The 16,023-nt window shown below is 54.4% G+C and overlaps 5 protein-coding genes across 5 annotated transcripts; 3 read left to right on the top strand and 2 right to left on the bottom strand.

The window, feature by feature from the left end:
- Positions 1-2,662: 2,662 nt before the first annotated feature.
- On the top strand, positions 2,663-5,393 carry CTAM01_10227 (glycosyl transferase group 1; the record flags this gene model as incomplete). Its single annotated transcript, XM_060526243.1, has 5 exons — positions 2,663-2,776; positions 3,019-3,404; positions 3,460-3,740; positions 3,814-4,016; positions 4,257-5,393. The coding sequence occupies 5 exons, from the start codon at positions 2,663-2,665 to the stop codon at positions 5,391-5,393; spliced, it is 2,121 nt and encodes a 706-aa protein (XP_060379188.1).
- Positions 5,394-6,056: 663 nt separating this feature from the next.
- Positions 6,057-7,937, top strand: CTAM01_10226 (uncharacterized protein; the record flags this gene model as incomplete). Its single annotated transcript, XM_060526242.1, has 1 exon — positions 6,057-7,937. The coding sequence occupies one exon, from the start codon at positions 6,057-6,059 to the stop codon at positions 7,935-7,937; it is 1,881 nt and encodes a 626-aa protein (XP_060379187.1).
- Positions 7,938-11,270: 3,333 nt separating this feature from the next.
- Positions 11,271-11,597, bottom strand: CTAM01_10225 (uncharacterized protein; the record flags this gene model as incomplete). Its single annotated transcript, XM_060526241.1, has 1 exon — positions 11,271-11,597. The coding sequence occupies one exon, from the start codon at positions 11,595-11,597 to the stop codon at positions 11,271-11,273; it is 327 nt and encodes a 108-aa protein (XP_060379186.1).
- A 371-nt stretch (positions 11,598-11,968) lies between these two features.
- Positions 11,969-13,243, top strand: CTAM01_10224 (globin; the record flags this gene model as incomplete). Its single annotated transcript, XM_060526240.1, has 1 exon — positions 11,969-13,243. One exon carries the CDS (start codon positions 11,969-11,971, stop codon positions 13,241-13,243), a length of 1,275 nt encoding a protein of 424 aa, XP_060379185.1.
- Positions 13,244-13,268: 25 nt separating this feature from the next.
- Positions 13,269-13,760, bottom strand: CTAM01_10223 (uncharacterized protein; the record flags this gene model as incomplete). Its single annotated transcript, XM_060526239.1, has 1 exon — positions 13,269-13,760. The coding sequence occupies one exon, from the start codon at positions 13,758-13,760 to the stop codon at positions 13,269-13,271; it is 492 nt and encodes a 163-aa protein (XP_060379184.1).
- Between the last annotated feature and the right edge of the window lie 2,263 nt (positions 13,761-16,023).

Genomic DNA, 16,023 nt, shown 5'->3' with positions numbered 1-16,023 from the left:
CGAGTTGAGCTGGCCCTCGCATCATTCTCCACCTCGGTGTGCTGGAATAAGGTGTCTATTATTGCAACGTTTGACATGGTCAATGGAAGAGATGGCGCTTGAAAATAGTACTATAATTCATCGACTTGATGGCCAAAGTCGCAGAACTTAGTAGGGTAGCTAGCCGGAAGGGCGTGTCATGTCGACAACAGCCAAGGAAGTCTTTGTCATTCTTCATGACGCTGTTCTTTCAAGAGGGGCAATTCCGGTATCGGACGGTGGCAGGTATCGGTGATGTTCATCTGCTTCTCGTCAATCTCGGATTGGCAGAAGGAAGAGGGTGTGCTTGGTCGGAAAGGCTGCTGGCAGCCGCATGTCGGCTTCATGTAAGATGAAAAATCTGTACGAGGCGCGTGGTCATTTCTACCTTTCAACTGTCTGTTCTTCCAGCTCAATGTTGGTGGGTGGTATAGCCCAGTAGGAATGAGTTCCTAGATTCCTCGTAACTCGATGACGGCGCCCCCCCCCCCCCCCACGGCTGATAAAGTCGAACTTCAGTGGTTTGGAGATGGCTATATGCTCACCGACTATTTATGTCCGTGGGTGAGGCAGCGCTTGGATGGCAGCGATGATTTTGAGGGTGTATGAGATGAGATGCGGTGTGGTGGTGCTGCTTGTGGGAGGTGTGTCCCGCCGTGGTGGCTCGTGTTGCCATGGTGGTGTACTATTGGCGTGCCATGGGTTTGTTGCTTCACGCGGCGTTTGTTGTTCTCGCTGCTGTTATTTTTGCATATGAAAGAGAAGATTGTAGGAGGAACATACACCTTTGGTGTTTGGAGTAAGGTACTCACTCAAGTGTTCATCGAGATCAGATCAGGTGGTGGAGGTTGGCGGTGTTGACATTGCACTTGAGGAAGCATCTCCGTGAACCTGAAAGTTAAGGTAACAGCAAGTGGGGTGGTGGCACAGTGGCGTAAGGTATCGGACAGTACGTATTTGCATCAGCCAACCTAAGACGGGGAGGAGGTATTACCAAGTCGCTCAGGCACTTCAACTCTCACCAGCTTGGTGAGATATTGAAAGGTACAGATGCAGTGTCGAAGTACGCGGAGGAATTAACCATGAGGGCTCGATAGTTCAAATACAAGAGCAAGGCTACGGTTTGAACGTTGAACAAGCCTACGCCTCGGACTTCTGGTAACATGCTCATGTGCCTTGCCTTACCTACCTTACTGTACCTAATGTTAGGTACCTTAGGTAATGCTAGGTGCTGCAGTACTCGGAGGTGAGAGAAGTGGTGTAACTGTGGCTTTCAACGTGGAGTACCAAACGGCACTTCAAGAGGAAAATACGGTAAACGGACGAGGCACCAAGTAAGCCACTTTGAATAGAGGTTGACAAGAAGGCAGGGACGTAAAGTCTAGCTGGTAAGCCCCGTCATGCCAAATTCCCTTTACAACAGGAAGGTATCTTGAGGTAGACGACAGGGTGGGTGTTTCCCCCCACAGCCAGGGCATCTTACCCATGTCAACGTGCTTTCTCCCACGCGGGGTGTCGCCCCTGTCTTGAGCTGCCATGCGTCATCTGCGAGCTGAGATTTTGAGATGGTGTCCTTCGGTGTCTCCCCATACCTGCTTGAGGAAGAAACTGAAAGTCGAGTACCTTCCTAAGGCACCTTACTTTAAATACGTACCGAATCTGGCCTGACGTTGCGTGACCTCACGGTGACCGTTCGCGGACGGCCCCACTTGGCCGCTACCCGTCCGAACGTACCGGTCGGGGAAGAGCCTCTGCATCTCCTTCCTGGCCCTACCTTACCTTCCATGTCACCTTTTGTGCTTAGGTAGGTACCTACTCATGCAGGGCACCTCCTTCTGCTTCCTTTCCTTGATACCTGGATGTACTCTGCCATTTGCATGACTGTGCCTCTTGTTCTACTCGCTTGTTACATGGCACTCGATACCGCATGTTAAACCTGTGCCTGCAGCAGGTACGGTCGGTACGGTCGGTACGGCCCAAAACACATCCAAGTCCAACGCAAAATGCTAGGTGAGGGCAGGTGAGGTGACCTACAACCGCTCCTTCTCTGACAACGTCTTCTCCTGTCCGAAGGCGCAGATACGGCAGGAATCGTCCCACGGTGGCTTCCCCAACCCGGTCAACCTCTTTGGCAACCTGACCCCCTCCTGCCTTTCCGCCCTCCAGAGGTCGTCTCGTCGTGCCTTCCCATATTGCTGTTCGCTTCAGTTGTTTCCCAGTCCGGCAGCTGCTTCCCAATTGATCCTTCCCATTGATGTTCGTCCGCCTACCAGCATCCCGCGTCCCGTCTGCCCCCCTCCTTCCCCCAGCCTGCCTGACACGCCTCCCACGCCTGCCACGCTTGCCATGCCTCATTTTTGACCGTGTCTGCCCACGTTACCTCCTTCGCTCCCATACCTACCTTACTCCAGCCTGCCTCATCACAAAACTCTTCCCTCCCCTCGCATCGAAAATTTCTCCCCCTGCTTCACTTCTTCTCTCCGTCAACAATCCATCTCTCAAGTCTACCGCTCAGTAAGGTAGACGATTGTGCTCAGCACACCTCAGACTCTGCCCTGCGAGAGGCATCGATTCCATCAGCGACACTTCCCTTACCTACTCGATACTAGACCCCAAAGCTCAATCTCGCCAAACACCGCCCATCATGGTGAACCCTAAGCAGCCGGGTCGCCAGTTCTCACTGGGAGCTTCCGCTCACCGCAGGAGACAGATGAGCAACATGCACGAGCAAGGCAATCATTTTGGTCCAGCTTTGACTGTGAGTTAACCCCTCCCGCCTACTCACGATACCCATCGCCTTTCCCCGCATGTCTCACTTTCATGGTCTGATGCGTCCATTTCACCCATTGTGTGAGACAATGAACCGAAGCTTCCGCTCAATTGATGAATTTCTGTCCTGGTTGTTTGTTAACTCAGTTCACTTTGTCGCTATGTTCCTTTAGTTGCTTGCTATGCAGCTTTTGAACGAAAAAAGGAACTTCACTGACAATACTGTTACAGACCCTCTACTGCGGTATCTCTGCCGTTTTCGCCGACTCCCACACTGCTGTGGTTGCCCTTGCGATCCATGACACTGTCTACCTCTTGGACTTCACGGTCAAGCATATCAACCTTGACGATAGCTCCCAGACCGGCAACGATGCCATTGCCGACTATGTCATCAATACTCTTGAAGACTATGAGCATGCCAATTTCTCCAAGTTCATTGGCGCTGGTCTGCCCATGACCCTCAAGTACATGAGCCAGACTCTGTGCTCCCGTCTTTGGCTCGAGCTCGACATCGTCCCCGTTGTCTTGCGCCCTGATGATGAGCACAAGGAGAAGAGCTTCTGGGACATCAAGCGCGTTGACGAGCAGGCCGATTCCATGGCCCGCAAGTGCATCATGTAAGACCGACTTTTTTGTTGCCTCATGTGCTTTGTGACTGACGAAATATTGCAGGAATTTTGGACCTTCCCTCGTTCCTCTTCTCCAGGTTGGCTGGAGAGGTGTCGTCCAGACCGACGCGGGCTTCCGTGTGCAGCTCAACACTATCCAGAACCACAAGGATACCTGCGGTGCTCCGACTTGGGATGCCACCATGTTCTTTGCCAAGCTGCTTCGCGAGAACAAGACCAAGATTGCCTTCTTCAGCAGTACCCCTCAAGGTGGAGGAGTCGCGTTGATGCGACATGCTCTCGTTAGGTTTGCTCGAACTACTGGTGTCGACCTGACCTGGTATGGTATGTTGTTTTCCGCATTGGACCCAGACCACGTTGCTGTTGGAGAATCGTACGGATCTGACATCATAGCTAGTGCCCAAGCCAAGGCCCGGCGTCTTCAGGGTGACCAAGAATATCCACAACATCCTCCAGGGCGTCAGCCACCCCGATCAGCGCATCTCGGCTGAGGAGAAGCAGTCCATTATCGACTGGATCACGGACAATGCCAACCGTTACTGGCTTTCCGAGGGAGGTCCTCTGCGACCCCCCGAAGAGGGCGGAGCCGACGTTGTCATGGTGAGATTTCCCCAAACCCAGTGTCCCCCCGCTTGATGCAGCTAGCTGCTATCCCCAAGTTTTGCTACCCCTCCCCCCACTTGCACATCTACCCCTCCACGGATGCATCCAATGTGGAATCATCTCCACAGGAGCTCGCTCGTCGGGTTCGCCCCACCCCTCTACTGCTTGACAGGACACCACTGCATCACATCCCAGCTACGATCATGGACGGCTGCTAACATTGTATGCCCCATCCAGATTGATGACCCGCAAATGCCTGGCTTGGTTCCCCTAATCAAGAAGATTACACCGGATCGTCCTGTCCTCTATAGATCCCACATCCAGATTCGCAGCGACCTCACTGGAAAGGCTGGCTCCCCTCAGGAGGACATCTGGAACTTCCTGTGGAGCAACATTCAGCATGCCGACATGTTCATCAGCCATCCCATTCCCATCTTCGTTCCGCACAACGTGCCTCGCGAGAAGGTGGTCTATCTCCCGGCCACCACTGATTGGCTCGACGGTCTAAACAAGCCTCTTAACAAGTGGGATACTGGCTACTATGGCCACATCTACAATACTGCCTGCCGCAACCAGGGAATGACTGAGCTGGAGTGGCCTGCGCGCAAGTACATCATCCAGGTGGCTCGATTCGACCCGTCCAAGGGCATCCCCACCGTGATTGACTCCTATGCCGAATTTCGGCGTTTGTTGGAGGAGAAGGGCGAGACGGACATCCCTCAGCTCGTTGTTTGTGGCAATGGCTCAGTCGATGACCCTGACGCGAGCATGATCTACGATCAGACTATGAATCAGCTCGAGAAGCATTATCCTCACCTCGTCAAGGACTGCAGTATCATGCGCCTCGAGCCCAATGACCAGCTCCTCAACACCGTCATTGCCAACGCTCACGTTGTCCTTCAGCTCTCTACCCGCGAGGGTTTTGAGGTCAAGGTCTCGGAGGCGCTGCACGCTGGCCGTCCAGTCATTGCGACTCTTGCTGGCGGTATTCCGCTTCAGGTCAAGGATAACGTCAACGGCTTCTTGGTCAAGCCCGGCGACTACAAGGCCGTTGCAGGTCATCTGTTGAACCTCTTCACCGATGCTGACCTGCACAAGAAGATGAGCCACGCCGCCGCCACTGGTGTGAGCGATGAGGTCGGCACTGTCGGCAATGCTCTGGGCTGGTTCTACCTTGCCGCCAAGTGGGCCGAAGTCGGTGTCAAGCCTGGTCTGCGCGGCAATGAGCGCTGGGTCAATGACATGGCTCGCGAGGAGGCCGGCAAGCCTTACAGCGACAGCGAGAACCGTCTGCCTCGTCACTTTACTGAGAAGAAGGAGATTCCCGTCGTCTCTGGAAAGACTAATGGCCAGAACGGTGACGATGGCCACTAAATGTCTAGGGCTGATTTCCTGCGAATGAACGTATTATGAGGTTGAGGCATGTTGCGGCTAGGACTTGGGGCGCTAAGAAATCATGGTATCGTGGAAAGAAAAAACGGCGGTTCTCGGGGTCTTTCATAAACTGAGATGTATGGTTGCTAGATGGCTTTCTTCGTCAGTACTCGAATTGATATCCCCACTTTAGTACGACTTTAGTTTGTGAAACTGCAGATGTTATCTTTAACTGATGGCGAGAGGCGAGAGATGAAATGTTTCGATGAGGACAATTGTGTTGGGGTGATCCCAGACGACACCAGGTGACAGGTTTAGCTGGCGGACGGCCGAGAGCGCCGCGCAAGCCGCAAGCCCCGGTCGGATTTCCGATTGCTACATTTCCAGTCTCACCGCGAATCACTTGAATCAGTCAGTTGTCGCGGCCAGCCGCGCGTACCCAACGCACCGGGCTGCGAACCAGGGCCATTCTAGGAGCTGATCCTTCCGATTGATAAGCTAAGCCGCAGCCATAAGCTGCCACCTCCCGAGCTGTGCGTCTTTTTTTGATCTTTTATCTTTTCGTTTCGTTTTATCTCGACTGAACATGGCTCAACAGTGTTTGTAGATCTGGTGTGTTCCTTTTCCAAATCCGTACCTTAACTTTGTCCCAAGGTGAACATTATGGTTCACCTCGTCTCGGCCGCCGCCGTCTTGGCGCTATCTGCTGGCCTGGGTTTATCTCCGGCGACGGCTCTCGTCTCGGCCGAGCCCATTTCGGCGCCGCGACCGCCTAATCATCAATCACCACCTTCAACAACATCGTCGTCGTCAGTCGACTTCGCGCCGAGCGCGGATCATGCGCGAGAGAATGCGGTGCACATCTTCAACGCCGTACACTCTGCCATGCGGCAATGGGGCTCCTCGCTGCATCACAACGGGCTGGGTCTCATTCCCGCCACGGTGCCCAAGGGCACGCTGCTGTATCACGGCACGAGGTCGAATAGTACCCCCGACAGCTTCGAGTGGCTCGCGTTCGAGATGGAGCACTCGGAGGGGTTCGCGAGGAGTTTCCGGGGCGGGAGGGGGTCGCCGCCTCCGAGGCCGCCTGGGAAGGGTAAGGGTCCCGGGGGTCCGCCGGGTAGTGGTGGCGGTGGACCACCTGAAGGACCGCATGGCTCGGAGCCTATTCTCATGATGGGACAGGAGGGAAGTCAACGGCCTATTGGGGCGGATGTCGACGACGATGATGACAGGAAGAAGCCTCCTCCGAAGGGACCTGGTGGACCCGGCGGTGGCGACGGGAAGCCTGTCCGGGGATACTTCCACACCTACCGCGCGAAGCGGGATCTGAAGCTGCTGTACCTCGACGGCATGGCGGCCGGTAAAACTGGTATGGGCACGCTCGACACACAGGATTTCCTGCTACGCGGTCTCAAGGAGGCGCCCGGGTTCGGGGAGTGGGACCGGGCCGCGGATATATGTGATGTCGTCGAGGCGTGGGGGCTGGACGGGGTGATTAGGATGGAAATCGGCTTCGAGGCGATTTACTGCGACTTCCACGACGGACTTGCGCTCGAGAGCGTGCTGCGGCGGCCGTGGAATGATGTCCCCGAGGCAGGGGGCGGTATCGACATGTTTGAGTGGGCGAGGGCCGTCGGGCAGCGGTATGATGGCATCGGCGGCGGGCGGGTGAGGCTTGGGTTTGGGGGGATGGTGAGCGGGTTGTGGTATCCTTTGAATGTGAGTAATCCGAATGGGAGGGTCGATATGCCGCGCCTGGGACGGTTGACGGAGGCGGAGAGGGGGGTTATGCTTGGACGGGTTGGGGAGATTGTGAAGGGTGCGGAGTGGGAGGATGGGAGGGTTGATTGGCAGGGTGTTGTTGATATGATTGTTACGAGGCATGGTGATCGGATTGAGACGTTGGCGGATGAGGGGGCGGATGGAGGGGATGAGGGGTTTGTGGCGCAGGTTTTGACTGTTACGAATACCTTTGTGGATTATCCGAGGGATGCGGACGATTCTGCTGTTGTTGCGAAGGAGCAGAAGGGGGAGGAGGAGGATGGGTACGTGAGGGAGGCGCGGGAGCGGTGCGTGAAGCACTTTTTGACGCCGGCGACGGTTTGGAAGGCCGAGTGGACGCCCGAGGACGGGATGATGTACGTTGCTGTCGAGGCTGTCGTCCAACGGCTCTGCGGAGACCTCTTTGATGTCCGGGGTCTCGTTCTACAGGCGTTACCGGCGTTGGTCGGGGCCGTTTCCGAGGCGGAGGTCCGGCGCGTGGTCGACGACAGTCACGGGGACGACGATAAGAAGCTCGAGGGTGCGGTGACAAAGGGCCGCAAGGTGATTCAGGCGCTGAAGGAGGATCTCGGATGGAGCACGTGGAAGAAGTGTAGGCCTGGGTGCGACGTCGGGGAGATTTGCTTCATTGCCATGTGGCCTTTTGGGCTGGAGGAGGATCACTTCCATCCGAGCTGTCATAACCGCAGTTCGTTGGCGGGCAGGGATGGGCGACGGGGTACTGGGAAGGGGTATTGGGAGTGGGAGCCTAGGCCTTGAGGGTGGTGATGTAGATAGAATAGGAGGGGCGGGTAGATTTCCTTGGTGTTTCGATTTGGATCGAGATGTTTCCTAGATTCTAGCTCGCTTCTATATCGAGATCTTGACACGGTTCTAACTTTGAACCTTTTTGCTGGAGAGTGAATGCGACGCCGGTGATGTGTATTCACCTCGACGAGGCAGGATACTTGAATACCTTCCTCTTCGTTCCTGTCACCAAGCGCTTCGGGTAAGTTGGTCGAGGGGTTCATGGGGGAAGACCCGAGTGTGGATCTCAGTCCCTTCGACCACCGGATCTGACGTATGGTTTTTTGTTCGATTCCATATCGAGGAATGACTTTTCGTGAACTTTCTGGAAATTGTTATAAGGCTATTGAAGTGAAGAGACAGATGATAGGCATCACGCACCACTTGACCGGATTGAATTAGCCAGTACATCTGCTCTTCATGACGAGGGCAGTGTTTTTCTTTTTAGTATATTCAATGCTCGAGTTCGTATACGAAATTCGTGATGCCAGCCTAGCCAGGACAGGCGATCTTTCTCTTGTTCGTCTTCGTCTTGTTCTCATGACCACTCAGCGGCGGCGACGACGACCGCGGCTTGAGAAACATACAAACGTGGATGTCACTCGACCCAGAGAAGCTCTAACGATCTAAGATTCTGCTCGTTCACCATGGACACCTGACTTCCCGGGTTGACATCTACCAACAGAGCAGGTTCTCAAGGTGGCCATATTTCGCCTCAATGGAACTCTCGCGATGGTAATATATCGGAAGGGCGTGAGTGACAGCATGTTAATTGGTCCCTTCAATCCAAACGTCGGCGTTTTCTTCCCGTTGAGCCGCCTCTTGGGATCGATTTGGTGGTGATGAAGGATGAGATGGCAGCCAACTATCAGGTTGATATCCCGATCACAGCAAAACCCTCGACAGGCGATGTGCCACGACAATTGCCACACTACTGCGAAAGATTCACGTAAACTCGCGGTCAAGTTGGCATTTGCAAGAACACAATATGCTGACATCTCATTGACCTGGTGGACTTTCGGCCGCAATCTACTTCCGCAAATGAACCTCCGCCTCAATCATCTCAAAAATAAAATCCTTCACCGAGGAGATGCAATATTCAAAACCAAATCATCAAAATTCCAAATCCCGTGAATCTCCATCCAAAGATCCAAATCTAGACCCAGTCAACCCACGGTTGACGTCGTGTGTCGTCGCGTTGGTCATGCTCACCCGAAAAAATGGTCCCACAATGGAAGCTCGCACCTCGGACATTTCGCAATAGCGAGATCTGCGAGGTCACGACTCAGCGCACACTGCGTAACGACGTAAACGTGCCAAACGCACCAAGGCAGCTGCGGTAAAGTGGAATCATGCCAAGATTGGGGTAACGGTGCCTTCAGTAAGCACGTCTTTACTGCCTATCATGAGTGCATACTGTCGGTTTGGGGCTTCTTGCGCCAAAGCCAAAGGTAGGAGACATGAACTGGGTGCTGGTACTTGTTTTCGTGCTGAGAATACCTACTCTATCGAACCATACTCGACCTCAAAACTCTCTGCGCTCGTCAATGAGAAAAGCATGATTGGTCTTCGTCCACGGCATCCATAGTTCTAGAACATTTACACGCAGTCATACTCGTCCAAATCAAGGGTACCATAATGCTCACAGCCACGACCCACGATCTATCCCCACCGCCCTCTTCCCTGAACACGCATCACGCCCTACGCGACCCGGTCCGCGGAGAAGGTTTCCCCAGGTCCCAGGTCATGGGCCCCCTCCGCTAGCCCTGTGGGATCATCGGGAGGGATCGTGGAACCACGACATTTCTTTGGGCATTGGATTCTCAGTGCGGTTCCGCGTTTGTGCGTTTTCTGTTTCTTACAAAGTCATCCCGGGAAATCTCTCGAGGTATTAGGTAATTGCTCCCAGCGCGTCAGCTGGCGGCGCAAAGCTGCACTGATGTGGCGGCGGGATGCGGGAGAGCGCAGCGGGATCATGTTCTTAGCGTTGTGGCCGGGCTGGGGATAGGCGCCGTTGGGGTTCGTTGGTTAATGGTCATGGGCTAAGAATTTGCATTTGTGGTAGGTATTACACGCACAAGGACTCGAGGAGCGACATTGAGACTGCCATGCCATCAACTCAAGGCACGAGGAATATCGGATTCAAAGTCTTGATCAAGTCATAGAGGCTCATCCATCGCACAGGAATTCAGCACCTGGGATGAGTCCGATGGAGACTTTCATCCCGTCGGCTCGGGAAGAGTTGGAACAGGGAACTGGGCACGCCTCGCGGTGATCTTTTGCCAGCCCTAGTGTCCGTATTTGTTTGTTGTCCAAGAAAAATCAATTTGCTTCCGAATCGAGTCAGCAGGAAAACCCAGTGCTCCTTTCTCGTCATATTTGCCATAGTCTACCCACAAATCGGCGTCCACTAAGGCTTCGAACGATATTCAGCGAAACTAGCAGGACGGTGATTCCCATGAAATGTGACGCAAATGCCCAACTGTACCCGTACGGACGAATCACAAACAGATCTAATTACAAGCCACTCAAAACGGGAGTGGCGGTGCGACATTGTTGTCTCTCGTCTCTGAAAACCATGTTTCTCGCCTGTTGAACTTTTGACTCTTGACTCTTGACTCTTAACTCTGGTGAGTGTGAGGCGTCGGCCACTCGGTACACCTCACCCTCCATGTTCCACCGTCCCTTTCCTCACCATCTGTCAAGAATCAATTCCAGGCACAGAATCGATAGCCGGGGACGCCACTGTAATCGACTGAGAGGAAAAAGAGAAACCAGTGTCTAGCATCCCATGTACCCTGCTCCAACACACGCCACAGCTGGTTTTCGCCTGCAGAATTAGGCTTTGACAGGCGAGGGAGGCAGCGTTGCTAATTGAGTTAGTGCCAGGAACCACCTACGCCACCAAAGAGGTTTGATGTTTCTGGCTCCTCTGGAACTCGGACGCTTGGCCGCCGCGCCGCGCTCGTGACAACTTTGACAGAAGAGAATGCGCGTCTGCAACATCTCAGACCTTGGAGACTCCGACGGCGGTTCTCGATCCATCTTGCAGCTTGCATGCTGCCACCGGCTGTTACCGGCAGGGCAGAGAGGTCAGTGCCATTACGCAGTGACGAGTGGCACGTGAATGAGGCCTTTGAAGTCGGCGGTTCTCACCGAATCTACGCAACAAGTCTGTCGCCGCTTCATCCACAGTGGGTTCCTTCATCAATGAGTGTCCACGATGTAACGACTCAGTGTCGCTATGGCGATCCAAAAGTGACGCAACTGCAAAGTAAATGCCAAAAACAACCCCAAGGTCCAGACTTACTCTCCGCGGATTAGCATTTGCAACCCTGTAATCCAGTCGGCAGCTCTGACGAGCCACGCGAAAGCGGCCGCTGACGATTCCGCCCTCGTCGGCGTGGTCCATGGTCCTCTGGTCAGGGGTGACCCCCGGCCGTCCTGGGAAATGGATCCCGTTGCCGACGTTGTGGCCCATTGAACGGGTGCGCGCCGCGGAGATGCAAGATTCAACGACATGTGGAACTCCGACCCGAATGTCAGGCCACCGGCAATGAGCCATGTTACGGGACGCCCGGTTTTTCTGTGGAGGCCAGCGGCCATGAGCGGTCCGCACACATCGTCGACCATTGAGAAGTCTGATATTTGTCAATTGTAAACGTCGTCCCGTGGAAATGGTGCACCTTTGTCCTAGGAAATAAATACTGCCCGAGTCTCCCGCTTCTGAAACGGAAGAGAGAAGAGAGGAAGTATCACTACCTATCCAGACATCAGACTTCAGACTTTCGTCACACAGACAATAAGAAATTTCAGACTTCAGACTGCTGAGCACTGGCTGCAGCACATCATCATCATCATCATCGTCACCGTCAGCCTCAACATCACCTCCGACTTACCACCCTTGGTAGATGTTCTCCCTCTTCAAGACCACTCGTCTTTTGCCAACTTTGGCTCGTCCCACAAACAACCTTGCCCGAGCATTCTCCATCTCATCCGCCAGAATGGGCCTCACGCAAGATCAAATCAACATCGTCAAGTCGACGGCGCCCGTGCTCAAGGTGCACGGCGAGACCATCACGACCCTCTTCTACAAGGACATGATTGACACCCATCCCGAACTCAAGAACATTTTCAGTCTTCGCAACCAGGCCTCCGGTGAGCAGCCCCGGGCACTCGCCCAGTCTGTTCTCGCCTATGCCACGTATATCGACGATTTGCCCAGGCTCAAATCCGCCGTTGAGCACATCGCTCATAAGCATGCGTCGCTGTACATTCGCCCTGAGCACTACGACATTGTCGGCCACCACCTTATGAAGGCGATTGGGGAAGTCTTGGGCGACGCACTTACACCCGAGATCGCCGAGGCTTGGACACTAGCATACGGGCAGCTTGCGCAGGTTTTCATCGGCCGCGAGAAGGAGATGTACCAGGAAGCAGGCACCTGGACAAATTGGCGCAAGTTCAAGATCATCCGCCGCATCGACGAGTCCGACTCCGTCACCAGCTTCTACCTCGCACCCTCAGACGGCAAGCTCCCCCTGCCCAAGTATCTACCGGGCCAGTACATCTCCGTGCAGGTCCCAGTACCGCAACTCGGCGGCATCACTCAGCCCAGACAATACAGTCTCAGCGACGCGGCGACACAAGGAGAGTACTACCGCATCAGTGTCAAGCGTGAGGCGACAGTGGTGGACGCGCCGGAAGATGACCTGAAGAAGGGCCTGGTTCCCGGCCTCATCTCCAACCTGTTGCACGACGGCTACCAGGTTGGCGACGAGATCGATGTGTCGCACCCGCAAGGAGACTTCTTCCTGGATGCGAAAGAATTCGAAAAGGCGGACGTTCCGTTGGTGCTTCTCTCGGCAGGTGTCGGTGCAACGCCGCTCATGTCGATCCTCAACACGGTGCTGAGCCCGGAGTCCAAGACGCCGAACCGGCCGATCAAGTGGGTGCACGCCGCACGCAACAGCAGCAACTTGGTATTTGCCAAGCACATCCGGAACCTGACGCGGGAGCGAGAGAACGTCAGCGCGCATATCTTCCTCAATGAGGTCAAGCCAGGAGACGAGAAGGGGCAGGAGTACGATTACGAGCAGCACCTCGACCTGAAGCAATTGCCGGAAGAAGAGCTCGGCCTCGCCGACAAGAGAACCGAGTACTACGTCTGCGGGCCGAGAGATTGGATGCTCAAGGTGAGACTTGTGTTGGAAGGTTTGGGCGTCGAGAGGGAGAGAGTGAAGCTGGAGCTATTCGCAACTGGTGACGTCGAGCAGTAGTCAGTCAACAGCAGTGATTTGAGTATCAGATTAGACAGGGCTGAGAGAGAGGGAGAAAAGGAAGAAAGAAAGAAAGAAAGAAAGAAAGAAAAAGATTTGGCTGGGATCTTGCGAAGGGATGATTGGGCGGGGCGACAAGTTTTGGTATCGAACTGAAAGAGGTTCTTTTCCTCGCGCGCACCTTGCTTGAATTGTAATTGTATTGATAGATAGATACCTCTCTGAAATTTTCAAACAATTTTGTCATTGTGAACGACAAGTTGTGTGTCGAGAGTTCGTTACTTTTTTGCCTTGTGTCCTTTTTTCGTGACTTGGTCCTCCCTCGGCCGTGCGAGTCCAAGTTTTGCTTTTTCCCAGCTGCGCTGTTTCGAGGCGATGGGTTTTGCGAAAATTTTCTGACGTGTAGAATTTGACACGATCTTGCGCACAGGCTGAAAAATGAGGCTTCTAGACGCCAAGTCGAATCTTGGGATGTAGCAAGTTGATGAGATTCAGAAGATGAAGTTGATCTTGACATCGAACAACGATCGTTGTTGATAATACGCCCTCTATCGGCTAGGCACTGCATCGAATCGGGACGGTCCGCTGGTGAACCAGAGTTTGAGATTCTGATTTTGGGCGTTACGGTGTAGCAGCCAAGCGACTCGTTCGTGCCATTGCTATAATGCATCAAGTAAGCTGCCCGCCGTTGGGATGAAGCCTTCGTCCATGGTCCATAGGTTAAGGCGGAAGGGTGTGCGGACGAGGCTCGCGGCGTTCACGAAGGGAAGACTGGACGAAACCAGAAAAAATGGGTTGGGTGACACAGAGAAAGTCGTATTCCCGGTATACTTTGCTTTTTCTCAGCACAGAAAAGTGACGAGTAACTTGGCTCTGGCGCCCAAGTTGTGCATCGTGACGATGGATGCCAGGACCAGGCGTCGAGACACGGCTTGCAGGCGGGATGGCTCCCCGAGCGGGAGCTTGCGCGGGAGCGGGTGCGATCCGGGAGGGCAGCTAATGGAATTGGGACCAGCAGGGAGGCGGAATCATGGCTTTGGGTCCGTCGATCTGCGATGCAGCGACCCAACGATCCAGCAGCTACCCATGGAGCATCGGATCGACATGGATAGTCAGGAGGAGGCCAGCTGCATATTCCCCGTTCATCAGGGTCCGCCTTGATGGGATTTGGGATCCAATGTGAGATGCGATGAACGTCAGCGCAGGGGTGGGAGGGGTGTAGAAGAAGATATACCCAGAAAGATACGCTGAAAAGCCAGTCTACTTGACGGTAGACCTGAAGGGAGCAGGAGCCGAGGCGGCTGGCGATAGATCCGGATCAAGGGTCATGCTAGTATGGTAGAATATGTCTCCAATGTCTGAGTCTTGAGGGACCTAAGTTGGAGCTGATGGAGCTGATGGACGAGACGGGAGAGGTGGGCGAGATTCAGATGATGGATGTGAGGTCAGAGTAAAGAATTTGCGGCCAATAGATGGAGAGGCGTCGAGACCTGTGAGGATTGTCCGTACCTTACCGCGGTAAGTGACTTACATCTCGAGGCAAGACCTCACTGGATCGGCTCAGGGGTTCAGTTCGGCCGTGATTGGTGAGACCACGTGCCCGGGGAGTCGGGGCTCCGGTGCCGAGCGCTAAGAATAAAACAGGCAAAACCAGTGGCCCAGGTACGGCCAGGTCACGTTATTCTGGGAATGGGAGGCAAGAGGTACGCGGCTGTACAGAAGTAAGGTACCTGCTTGCCTTAACTTCGAGGTAGAATACCTTAGAGCCTGAGCAGGAAGTTGCGAGGGCAGTGGAGGAGTACTGAGGTGGGAGACGGAAGCTGCACCTGCCGCCCTCGGCCTCCGGGCAAGTCCCCACCTGCCGTCGCCGTCCCCGGATCCGTCGGCCGGAAACAGGTACGTACTTTGTGCTGCCATCCGGGTCGGGTGTGCCTTCCTCCCATCTTGCGTGCTGTCTACCTCCCGCTCAACGCTGCCACCTCAATCATTTCCACTTCTCACCAACACCAAGCCCCAATTCCAACACCAACATCCTCCCGCCCACTTGTCGACGAGACTGCCGTTTTTCCCTTTGGAATGTTCAACTCCCACTAGAGATTCCGTACGTGGCTGAGCGCGTGCAGTCGTACCCTTGGGCGCCGCTTCTCCATCTCTTTCGCCCATTCTTGCTTCCCTGCGTCAGGACAGGGGGCCCGCCGACATGACAGGGGCTCAATTCCCATCCATCTGGCACCACTAATCTTTTCCTTTCTCAATCATCTTTCTTCTTTCTCTTCCCCTTCCTCTCTTTTCCATTCACTCGGCTCCATCGCCCGTCCCGACGATCAGATTTATCGCCTCCCACCTCTTATTCTCCTAGTCAATCGCCTGCGCTAACTCTCTCATGGTATGGCCTCGACCACGGTCATATTCGACTGCTCACTGCTCACATCGAACCAGGCATCTCGCTCGATGGATCGATGGATCTCCGGAACTGTCCCGGCATTGCCAGGCCCCCATGTCTAATGATCTCACTCACATTGATCATTTTTCAACCCATCGTCGTCATTCCAGGGGCCTCGGGAAAAAATCATCGAGTGGAATCCTGACGGGCCTAAGGGCCAGAGTTCTGGAAGAGTCAGCTGCATTCCGTCGTGATGCCCACTCTCGCCCTGTCCTGCCACCCAAGATCCTGCGACCAGCCGAAACCCATCGCCCTCTCAGGGGACACGAATCACAAGGATGGCCACTGTGGAATGCCGGTACTCAAACTCTATCCACGCATCTTGGTCACACCTCTT

Source organism: Colletotrichum tamarilloi (assembly GCF_030869305.1).
Source record: "Colletotrichum tamarilloi strain Tom-12 chromosome Unknown Scaffold_45.1, whole genome shotgun sequence".
Taxonomy (NCBI): domain Eukaryota; kingdom Fungi; phylum Ascomycota; class Sordariomycetes; order Glomerellales; family Glomerellaceae; genus Colletotrichum; species Colletotrichum tamarilloi.
The sequence above is the reverse complement of the archived record's forward strand: the minus strand, read 5'-3'. Positions and strand labels throughout refer to the sequence as shown.